Source organism: Schistocerca cancellata, chromosome 9 (genome assembly GCF_023864275.1).
Source record: "Schistocerca cancellata isolate TAMUIC-IGC-003103 chromosome 9, iqSchCanc2.1, whole genome shotgun sequence".
Classification (NCBI taxonomy): domain Eukaryota; kingdom Metazoa; phylum Arthropoda; class Insecta; order Orthoptera; family Acrididae; genus Schistocerca; species Schistocerca cancellata.
In genome coordinates, this window is record NC_064634.1 from 302,629,228 (window position 1) to 302,641,683 (window position 12,456).

At 38.6% G+C, this 12,456-nt stretch overlaps 1 protein-coding gene across 9 annotated transcripts in view; it reads right to left on the reverse strand.

The window, feature by feature from the left end:
• Positions 1-2,420: 2,420 nt before the first annotated feature.
• Positions 2,421-12,456, reverse strand: part of LOC126101058 (serine/arginine repetitive matrix protein 1-like) — a 158,618-nt gene continuing 148,582 nt past the window's right edge. For 8 of the 9 annotated variants that reach the window (XM_049911729.1, XM_049911728.1, XM_049911727.1 and 5 more), the window contains 3 exons: positions 8,000-8,161; positions 3,421-3,537; positions 2,421-2,910 (listed from right to left, as the gene is read on the reverse strand). In XM_049911729.1, coding sequence (XP_049767686.1) covers positions 2,806-2,910; positions 3,421-3,537; positions 8,000-8,161 — 384 coding nt within the window. In that variant the 3' untranslated portion in view covers positions 2,421-2,805. The remainder of the gene's footprint in view (positions 2,911-3,420; positions 3,538-7,999; positions 8,162-12,456) is intronic. The other variant, XM_049911726.1, reaches the window with a different exon arrangement.

The window sequence follows — 12,456 nt, forward strand, 5'->3', positions numbered from 1 at the left end:
AGTAAAATTCTAAGATCATTCTTACTAGATCATTGTTTCCATTCAGTAGTGGAATTTTTAGAACATGTGAAAAGTAAAATTCAAAATAACGAAGAGGCAGTGACGAAGAAAGCAATCTTGCAGTTTGTTGGTCCATGTTCCCTGGCATGTTGATGAGACTGAATGAACTCACTCCTTAGAGAGAGAGAGCACACAACATATTACAGAACATACTGACACTATTAAATTAATTAGGAAGTCCCATAACCTAACAGAACACATGATGGTGAATTTTTAAAAAGTTTTGGAAATGGCTGGATGCAAATCAACTAAATTTTATTTTGCAATTCCATGCCTCTATCAACCAAACTACACTGAACCGAACGACATAAAACCATATCTCAGAGATGCTGAACCGCAGATACTGTCATGAATAAGCTTTCGGCCTGCAAGGCCTTTGTCAGAAATACACACACACACACACACACACACACACACACACACACACACACAATTTTTTATGAAGGCCTTGCTGGCCGAAAGCTTATTTGTGAGAGTATTTTTGTTGTGCCTATCTGCAACTCAGCATCTCCACTATGCTGACAAGGGAACCTCCCCATCGCACCCCCCTCAGATTTAGTTATAAGTAGGCACAGTGGATAGGCCTTGAAAAACTGAACACAGATCAATCGAGAAAACAGGAAGAAGTTGTGTGGTACTATGAAAAAATAAGCAAAATATACAAACTGAGTAGTCCATGCGCAACATAGGCAATATCAAGGATAAGGTGAGCTAGGGAGCGCCGTGGTCCTGTGGTTAGTGTGAGCAGCTGCGGAACGAGAGGTTTTTGGTTCAACTCTTCCCTCGAGTGAAAATTTTAGTTTTTTATTTTCAGACCTGTCCGTCCGATGCGAGGTAACTGCGCTGTAGAATGGGGACGCTACACCTAAACAAACATCGAAACACACAACGTCAGTCAACTGCAGCACACGTAAGAGAGAGAATTCCTGCTAACGAGGCTCCCTGGCTGGCTGGCAGTTTGGACGAGAGTGCATTAAATACGTGAGATGTATTCCATGGGCAATATGAATCCAGCAAATATAGCTCGTGACTTCAATAACAAGGTTCCCATCGCAAAACACGGACACTAAACTTATTACAGTGAACAGAGACGTCTATGAACGAACGGACAGATCATAACTTTGCGAAAATGAAGAAAATAAACTTTTCACTCGAGGGAAGATTTGAACCATGAACCTCTCGCTCACGCTAACCACGGCGCTCCTTGGCTCACATAGTGCTTTATGTTACCTATGTTGCGCATGGACTATTCAGTTTGTATATTTTGCTTATTTTTTCATAGTTCCACACAACTTCTTCCTGTTTTCTCGATTGATCTGTGTTCAGTTTTTCAAGGCCTATCCACTGTGCCAACATATAACTAAATCTGAGGGGGGTGCGATGGGGAGGTTCCCTTGTGAGTAGAAACTTCCCTTTTTGTATTGCTGTTACATTCCATCCTGGATTTTCCACTGTTTGATACAACTGTATCTTTTAGGTTACGATCTCCTGAAGGCCGGAATTGCCAGTATATTATTAACTTTCATTTAACTATCACAAATCTTACCAGGAACAACAACTTTTGGTGAATTCCCAATACGTTGTTCTTGCCTTGAATTGGCATCATTTTGTAACCTTTCAGTTGTAATACAAAAACAAATATAAGAATTCTTTAACCAACATTATGTAGTTTCCTGTCATTTTATTACAACAAATTATACCAATAAAGATATATTTGTGTACCATGTTCTTTACATTCATTCTTGATCCCAAATCGTAGATTTGAAAAGCTACTGGTTTCCTCTTTAAGTTGATTTTAATTTTGCACTCAAATTCCAATTTTGATATATCTGCTGTTCCATATTACTGTACATTTTCTCAACCATTTCATAAGTATATAGGGAGGGGAGGCAATCAGTTTTTTTTTTTCCAGGTGCCCAGTGCTGCACTACTACAGTGTACAGTGTAGCCATCTGAAAACTGTGTGTAGTATTATGTTAATGACTTTCATGAAAGCAGGAATATTTTCAATTAGAGCTGTTTAAAGTAAGAGATGATTAAAATACGATTTACAATAACTGTCGTGTGTGATTAGAGGAATATAAACCGAACAAATTTGAGCAATTATGGTAACAATAACCACAACAGAGATTACTAATATGTAGGGAGATAGAAAACATCAGTGAGAAGTGAGAATGACAGCAACAATGATGATGATAAACTTTAGGGTGGATGCACAATAGCTTTGCCTTTAATACTGTTAAGTGTAATTACCATTGCAAAAAAGACTTACGGAAAAATATTCATGTTGAAGGCCCACAATTTTATGAAGATTCTTCAGATTAACAGAGTACCACAATGATAATCAAGTGACAAAAGAAAAAAGAACATCAAGTTTATTTTTCTCTTTAAATATTTATGTGAAAAATCATCATACATTTTCAACAGTACTCAGTCACCTTTAATGAGCACACATTTCTAACAATTACAAAATGAGACCTTACTATACATTAAAATGTTTCTTCTGTGGCACAGTTTGTGAAAAAAATGTTACATTGGACCACAACGATTACATCACATTCCAACACTTTTCCAAGTTCACGATGCACTGAACACATTTGCTACATTCACACTGACCAGCGAGCTCGTGTGGGGGGGAAAATGAAGAATGCTATACATCTGTCAGTCTGAACATGTAGCTTGAATCAACTAATAAGGAACGTCGTCTTCTAAACAGCTGCACATATGCAGTCAGTCATCAGCATTTCACTTGCTATTGTCGTCCTCACTTCTCTTCATTGATTTTAATGCACGTTCTCTCAAACGTCTTTCAAGTTCCTCTGTGTTTTCTGCAACACTTGAGTCACTGTCCTGGAACAAGAAAAGCTGCTGAGGCACAGCGAACAACTTCGACAATATACAAATTCTTTGAATGTAGCAACATAGTGAACACTCTTTGATGCCACTCTGAAGTAAAATAGTATCTAGCACATCATTACTACCTTAAAATTCAACAAAAAAGTAGTTGTCCCACCATCCATGTTTCGTAAAAAAAGGATGCTAAAGGAATATGTTTTGTAATCAGAAAAGTGAGGCAAAATCAGAATGTTAAATTGGAATATGTCAATCGACTCATTAAATTAATTTTTAATAGCATGAAGGAAAAGTTGTTTCAGTACAATTTGAGTAGTTCCACAGCTCTCCTTTATGATGTAAACCATGTGTGAATGATTAAAAAATCTTTACTTATTTCTTTCCATGTGCAATTTGAGTACTGCAGCTCAATTGTTTTCCAAGAAAAATGAAATTTCGTTTAACTTTTTTTATCATGCTACATATATATAGGGTGTGCCAATCACGGCTTTCGGATGAAGTACTCACGGCATCGCTTTCCTCCATCTTGCGTTTCTTGTGCTTCTTGTGTTTTTTGTGTTTCTTGTGCTTTTTGTGCTTCTTGTCTTTCTTCTTCTTCTTCCCCTCCACTTCAATGTCACTATTCTGTTGACATGAAACAGCCACATCATAAACACCATTATCATATAAGTCATCTCCAAAAAGACATAAAAAGCAGAATAATATTGTAAAAAATACACACACGAAACTAATTTTTAAATGATAATGGTAAATGACAAATGAAAACAGTAGCATTAATAAATTAGCCAACTTAAATTTTCATAATATCCCACACCCAGAAGGGTCAATCTCATGAATAATACCTAGTTTAATAAGCCATGGTAGCAAAATACTAACACGAATTCTTTACAGATGAATGGAAAAACTGGTAGAAGCTGACCTCGGGGAAGATCAGTTTGGATTCCGTAGAAATGTTGGGACACGTGAGGCAATACTGACCCTACGACTTATCTTAGAAAACAGATTAAGGAAAGGCAAACCTATGTTTCTAGCATTTGTAGACTTAGAGAAAGCTTTGGACAATGTTGACTGGAATATTCTCTTTCAAATTCTAAAGGTTGCAGGGGTAAAATACAGGGAGCGAAAGGCTATTTACAATTTGTACAGAAACCAGATGACAGTTATAAGAGTCGAGGGGCATGAAAGGGAAGCAGTGGTTGGGAAGGGAGTCAGACAGGGTTGTAGCCTATCCCCAATGTTATTCAATCTGCATATTGAGCAAGCTGTAACGGAAACAAAAGAAAAATTCGGAGTAGGCATTAAAATCCATGGAGAAGAAATAAAAACTTTGAGGTTCCCCGACGACATTGTAATTCTGTCAGAGACAGCAAAGGACCTGGAAGAGCAGCTGAACGAATGGACAGTGTCTAGAAAGGAAAATATAATATGAACATCAAGAAAAGCAAAATGAGGATAATGAAATGTAGCCAAATTAAATCAGGTGATGCTGTGGCAATTAGATTAGGAAATGAGACGCTTAACACTTTCGAGACGAGCGACATAGCTCTTACATCGGTCCTACGTTGGCCGATTATCAGCGATGGTAACGACTCCCAGCACATGACTTTCATATTCTGTAGGTCTAAAAGTACTCTCTGGTTATCCTAGTACCAAGAAAAAAATATAGATGGCAGCAAATGTCACTGTTGGAGGTGGTACAGGAGTATATTTTGAGTCATTTGCTTTGCCGCACTCACGCTCGACTTACAACAGGTGCGCGGCAGTTCGGAACATTAGATTGTTGTCGACTGATAGCTTTGCGTTTTATTTTCGTCATGGCTTTGTGAGATGAAGAAATAGAGTTTTTATTAAACAATAGTGGTTCAGAATTAGGTGAAGAAATTGCAGATTTTGACATTAGTGATGGTAAGCTATTTTTTGTGTGAATTTTCCGTAATTCTGTGGTTTGATTCCTGGTCAGGAGAAAGATAATTTTTACGAATTTTCTTATAGATGAAAATGGTCCCTCGGACAGTGATCTGTCAGGAAGACCTGAAGATGAGGCTGTTGACATCGTTGTGACAACAAACACAACTGGTAATTGCAATTTGCCATATTATTCTGGCCAGTGGACAGATGACGATACGATCACTCCCCAGCTTCCTGTTTTTTTCTGAATCCTGTGGAATTCAAGATGGGATTGACCAACATTCTTCAGTGTTCGATTGTTTCACGTACTTTTTCGATGAAGAACTGGTGAGATTGATCAAACGAGAGACAAACCGCTACGCTAGAATGACAATAGAGACACTAAGTGCTACAGGAAAACTGAAGCCTCAGTCAATGTGGCGTAAGTGGACAACAGTGAAACTCAATGAACTGTATGAAGTTTTTGGTATTATTTTGCATATGTGCCTAGTCAAGAAACCAAAACTGTCTGACTACTGGTCAACAAATCCTGTGTTGCAGTCATTTGCGGCGAAGTGTCTGCTAAGAGATAGATTTTTGTCAATTCTACGAATGTTACATCTCGTAGATAACGTAACATATATTCCTAAAAACCAGGTAGGTCACGATCCTATTCGTAAGGTAAGACCTATATTCGACAGATGCGTGACCCAAAGTGGAAAGGCTTACAAGCCAGGTGAAAATATTACTACAGATGAAGGAATTTGCCGCTTTCGAGGTAGACTGAGTTTTAGAGTGTATATGAAAAATAAGCCTAGTAAATACAGCGTAATTTTTTTTATGATATGTGAAAGTGGGTACGTCCTGAACTGTGAAATTTATTCTGGGAAACAGTCTAATGCCGATTACAGCATTTTACATATTGTAGACAGATTGTGTCATTCGTTTCATAATAAAGGTCACACATTATACATGGACCGATTTTACACCAGCCCTGATTTACTATTTGTGGAGGAAAAGAACTAAGGCAGTTGGTACTGTGCGGAAAAATAGGAAAGAACTACCAAGGGATCTTGTTGGCCAAAAACTAGGGGGGGGGGGGACAACAACAACCTTTCGTTTCGCAGACAAGATCACTTACTGTTTGTAAAATGGAAGGACAACAGAGACGTTTTTCTTTTGACAACAAAGCATAAATTGACGGCAACAAATGCCAGCGTAAAAACTAAATTTGGAATGGTGGAAGAAACGAAGCCAGACTGTGTTTTGGACTACAATAGTAAAAAAGCTGGTGTGGATCATAGCGACCAGCTAATGGCGTACTATCCTCATGAACGAAAACAAATAAAGTGGTGGAAAAAAGCTTTGTTTCACATTTTCATGCTCATGACTGTAAATTCATACATTTTGTACAAAATGTCACGAAATACAAGCAAACATCTGGTTGAATACATTGCAGAGTTAGCAGAGAACTTGGTTCACAAAGGTGGCCTCTTAGACTCATGCACTTCTCAGAATAGTTCATCCATCAACAGACTAAGTGGAAGACATTTTCCAAAATTAATTCCACCCACAAAATTGTCTAAGTGGCCTCAGAGAAGGTGCAAAGTATGCGCAGAAACAAGCAAGGCCAGATATGGTAAAGTTTCAAGGAAAGACATGCAATATTATTGTGAAACCTGTGACATAGGCCTTTGTTTTCCAAAATGTTTCGAAATATTTCATACAAAAGCCAATGTAACTGTGTGATTATTAATAAAATAAAAGTTCATATTTCAACAGTTATCCATTTAAAACTAACAACTTCAATCCTATGTCCCTTAGAGGTCCTAAAAAAAAAAAAAAGAAATATTTTTTTTTTCACTGCGAAAACAGCATACTCTCAAATTAATATACAACCCTTGTGACTAACGTGAATGTTTATTTCTTTGCAGTACTCTGAAGGGAATGGACGTAGTTTTTAAATGCAAAAGAGCAATCTATTTTCTGTGGTATAGAATCTGCTGTAGAAAATTCAGAAAAACTGTGAAATCACTCAGTACCAGCCGGTTGAGCATCCACACTCGCGTTCAGTCCTGAAAGTGTTAAAAGTAGTAAATGGGTTTTGCTATTTGGGGAGCAAAATAACTGATGATTGTCGAAGTAGAGAGGATATAAAATGTAGATTGGCAATGGCAAGGAAACCGTTTCTGAAGAAGAGAAATTAGTTGACATGGAATATAGATTTAAGTGTCAGGAAATCGTTTCTGAAAGTATTTGTATGGAGTGTAGCCATGTATGGAAGTGAAACGTGGACGATAAATAGTTTAGACGAAGAGATTAGAAGCTTTTGAAATGTGGTGCGACACAATAATGCTGAAGATTAAATGGGTAGATCACATAACTAATGAGGAGCCACTGAATAGAATAGGAGAGAAGACAAATTTGTGGCACAACTTGACTAGAAGAAGGGACTGGTTGGTGGGGCATATTCTGAGGCATCAAGGGATCACCAATTTAGTATCGGAGGGCAGCATAGAGGGTAAAAATCATAGAGGGAGACTAAGAGATGAATTCACTAAACAGATTCAGAAGGATGTAGGTTGCAGTAGGTACTGGGAGATGAAGCTTGCACAGGACAGAGTAGCATGGAGAGCTGCATCAAACCAGTCTCTGGACTAAAGACCACAACAACAACATTCTGCATGATCTGTGCAACACCCCCCCCCCTTTCTCACTACCATGAAACTTTGTGGGGGAAATAGTTTAATGAAAGCAATTACTTATATATAATTTGACAGCACATCCATAGCTTTGTGCTGTTGGCAGTGAATGTGTTAATAATGTGGACTTTAAGAAAGGTATTCTGTTTGATCCACCAAATGAAACACACAGAACTTAAAACATATAAACAAATGGTTTGCTAGACCTAGTAGATTTTCAATTTACTTCAATGAAAACAAACAACTTCATAAAACCTAAATTCAGTTAACGTCATCTCCATATCAATCTAAGAAATTTTCTTGTTCTAATAAATTCATCTTGCTCCAGCCTGTTTTAGTTCAGACTTTTCAAAACCTGTAGCATTTACTACTTTTTAGTACCACCACCAATACATAATTAATGCTTCACAGAGTCTTCGGGAATTTACAATATACACTATTTAAACAGGAAATGCGTGCAATGTCATGTCTTTTATGAACTCTGTGAAAACCCTTACCATATCAGACTCACTACTAGATTCTTTCTGTTTCTTCTTTTTCTTTTTCTTTATCTTTATTTCTTCCTCTGAAGTTGAAACAAGCCTTTTCTTTTTTGACACTTTCTCTCTCTCTTCAGCAGAGTCCTCTGATCCAGATGTCTCTTGCTTTTTAACACGTTTCTGTAACAGAATAATACAAAATATGAATATTGTTTTCCCAATTTTCAAACAGGTTTGAAAGAAAAATGTGTCTACAGCAGTAAATGTGAACTTGAAAAAAGTATCTTCACCTGAAGATGTTAACAGTGTGTGCTTGAATTCATGATAGTTTCATCATTATTTGTAACTGTAACAGCAAATATTTAAAACAGTGCACTGAAAATATAGATGATGATTGGTAGCCAGAACAGTTTTGCATAATTCATCGTAGCTTGCATTTGTTGCTCAATAAACCATTGTTCTTGATCAGCGCTATATGGTGCATCAAGTATGAGACACTAAGCAGCTGTTGTCTCTGGTCTCTTTAGGTGGAGCTGGAGCACCTATGCAGACAGTACATTCCCACTTGCCTGGTATGTTCTAGTGTGCTTTCAGTCACTGAACCCACATTGTTGGGGATCATCTTTCTCCACCTTCAAGTGTGTGTACCTCCCTTGGAATGCATTTCCACCAAAATCACCTTATACATTCGTGGACACAGTATTAAAGGTATCCTCTTCTAAGAGCTGGCACATGGGTTATCTCCGGTGCTTTGGTATATATTTTTTATTTTATTTTTGGAATATGTACAAGCATTAGCCGAAACACACGTGGTTCATATGATGTTTCACACAACACCCAGCATCAATAGAAGAACACTGTTTTCTTTTTGTTACAAATGCAATGGTTTTGGAGATGCACATTTTAAGTGCTCATACAATAGAACAGTCTCGAATTAGTCCAGCATAATATTCATCTTGATTATGTGAGTTAATTGTACTTTAGGAGTGACCGACCAGTATCCGAACTGCACTATCTTGTGTGTCAGCCAGAGCCATGCTGCCTGTCTGCTGTCTCCTAACATCAGCGCTACTCAGCTTTATCTACAGTATTAGTGCTGTACTGCTTGTCATAGTCATGTTCATTAATTATCCAGGGTAAACTCTGCGAGGAGACATCTACATACATTCTACACAAGCCATTATATGATGGCCAGCCGAGGGGTACCTTATACCACTACTAGCCACTCCCTTTCTTGTTTCACTCGCAACTGGAAGAAGGGAGGAATGACTGTTTTGATATGATATGAATCTCAGACTAGACTAACTTTGGATTGTTGTATTGAATGTGTACCTTTCATAGAACGTGTGTCTCCTAATCTCGAATGACAGAAAGGTGTCGAGCACGCTTCCACGACACTGCCAACTGCTTCTAGAATTTGTTTTAAGTGCTTCTTAACATGGCAATATATCATACACTTACTTGGACCAGGCATTCTAGAAAGGAAGGGTGGCGTTTTATATCAACCCGCTGATGTCATTAAAGTGCTAAGTCAGTCCACGAAGTATGGGAGAAGTAATCCATTGTGGCTTACTGAAGAACCACACAGTTATTTGACTAATATTTCAAAAATACAACTCTGTTATATTTACCACAGTGACAAGCTGTTTGTTGGGCGCCTTCGTAGTATTATTTATTCAGTAAAAATTGTGACATTACAATCACACATCGCTTTGCTGCTGCTGCTGCTGCTGTTGTAGTTGTTGTCTTCAGCCCAGAGACTGGTTTGATGCAGCTCTCCATGCTACTCTATCCTGTGCAAGTTTCATCATCTCCCAGTACCTACTGCAACCTACATCCTTCTGAATCTGCTTAGTGTATTCATCTCTTGGTCTCCCTCTACAATTTTTACCCTCCACACTGCCCTCCAATACTAAATTGGTGATCCCTTGATGCCTCAGAATCTGCCTACCAACCGATCCCTTCTTCTAATCAAGTTGTGACACAAATTTCTCTTCTCTCCAATTCTATTCAATACCTCATCATTAGCTTTGCTATACTAACTGAATGTCATAACTGTATTTTCTTAACTTTGCTTTGAAGCAGGGAAACAAATAGCTAGTGGCTTCTGAGGAAAGGTTCTGAAGTGAGTCAGAGCAGTTGCACAGCGAAAAGCCTAGGTGGTCTTGGTGCTTTGAAGACTGCGCTGTTTCCAAAGCACTGTGGATTCACCGACCGAACTGCTTGGCCAAAGCTGGCTTTGTTCCCTTGTTGGCCGATGGCCTGGGCCAGCGATATTCGAGCACAGTGACGGCAGGTGCTCTGAGTATAGATATGTGATAAATCTGTGAATGCTGTACACTGATGCAAATCTGTGGAACACAATTTTATCATCCAAAATTTTTGACTTTTACATTCCGGATGTTGTCAGCAGCACTGGTTGTGTGGTGCAAAAGTCTAAGTCAATGAGTGCCAACACAGCAAATACAGTGTACCAACCACTGGTTAGTTCATTTACATACAATAAGAGATGGGTGGAAATGTTTTGACAGGAACGTAGAGCAGACAAGGAGATGGTGTGGATGTGTGCCACCGAGAGGTCATTCACTGTACAGTGAAACCCCTCTTTTACATTATCGTGCAGTCCAGACTTAAAAAATGCAAAACTGAGTAAAATGCAGAATTGAGGGGAATGTTAAAACCCCCAGAATATGAGCAGAGTAGACAACATTCCATTGGAACTACTGACGGCCTTGGGAGAGCCAGTCCTGACTAAACTCTACCATCTGGTGAGCAAGATGTATGAAACAAGCGAAATACCCTCAGACTTCAAGAAGAATATAATAATTCCAACCCAAAGAAAGTAGGTGTTGACAGATGTGAAAATTACCAAACAATCAGTTTAATAAGCCACAGCTGCAAAATACTAACACGAATTCTTTACAGACGAATGGAAAAACTAGTAGAAGCCGACCTTGGGGAAGATCAGTTTGGATTCCGTAGAAATACTGGAACACGTGAGGCAATACTGACCTTACGACTCTTCTTAGAAGAAAGATTAAGGAAAGGCAAACCTACGTTTCTAGCATTTGTAGACTTAGAGAAAGCTTTTGACAATGTTGGCTGGAATACTCTCTTTCAAATTCTAAAGGTGGCAGGGGTAAAATACAGGGAGCGAAAGGCTATTGACAATTTGTACAGAAACCAGATGGCAGTTATAAGAGTTGAGGGACATGAAAGGGAAGCAGTGATTGGGAAGGGTGTGAGACAGGGTTGTAGCCTATCCCCGATGTTATTCAATCTGTATACTGAGCAAGCAGTAAAGGAAACAAAAGAAAAATTTGGAGTAGGTATTAAAATTCATGGAGAAGAAATAAAAACTTTGAGGTTCGCCGATGACATTGCAATTCTGTCAGAGACAGCAAAGGACTTGGAAGAGCAGTTGAACGGAATGGATAGTCTCTTGAAAGGAGGGTATAAGATGAACATCAACAAAAGCAAAACAAGGGTAATGGAATGTAGTCGAATTAAGTCGGGTGATGCTGAGGGAATTAGATTAGGAAATGAGACACTTAAAGTAGTAAACGAGTTTTGCTATTTAGGGGGCAAAATAACTGATGATGGTCGAAGTAGAGAGGATATAAAATGTAGACTGGCAATGGCAAGGAAAGCGTTTCTGAAGAAGAGAAATTTGTTAACATCGAGTATAGATTTAAGTGTCAGGAAGTCATTTCTGAAAGTATTTTTATGGAGTGTAGCCATGTATGGAAGTGAAACATGGACGATAAATCGTTTGGACAAGAAGAGAATAGAAGCTTTCGAAATGTGGTGCTACAGAAGAATGCTGAATATTAGATGGGTAGATCACATAACTAATGAGGAAGTATTGAATAGGATTGGGGAGAAGAGAAGTTTGTGGCACAACTTGACCAGAAGAAGGGATCGGTTGGTAGGACATGTTCTGAGGCATCGAGGGATCACCAATTTACTATTGGAGGGCAGCGTGGAGGGTAAAAATCGTAGAGGGAGACCAAGAGATGAATACACTAAGCTGATTCAGAAGGATGTAGGTTGCAGTAGGTACTGGGAGATGAAGCAACTTGCACAGGATAGAGTAGCATGGAGAGCTGCATCAAACCAGTCTCAGTACTGAAGACCACAACAACAACAACAACAACAACAACAACAACAACACAACGTTTATACGATAATTTGTGGGATTCAATTTCATCAATTCTTAAAAAATCGCAATGTAACAGCTAGTAAAAACTATCAAAAAATTGGAGTTGGTATCTGGGTACAAGGTAATCGAGCTGTTTTCAAACATGCTATGACCACAAACTGTAATTCCTGCACTTCCAGATGCCAGTGTGGTGGTGCCTCATCCTATTGGTAAATGAAGATGTTCAAATTAGTCTCCAACTGTGGGAAAATAAAGCTCTCAAGCATATCGAGATACGTGTTTTCTGTAACAGTGTTCTCGGCAAAGAAAAATG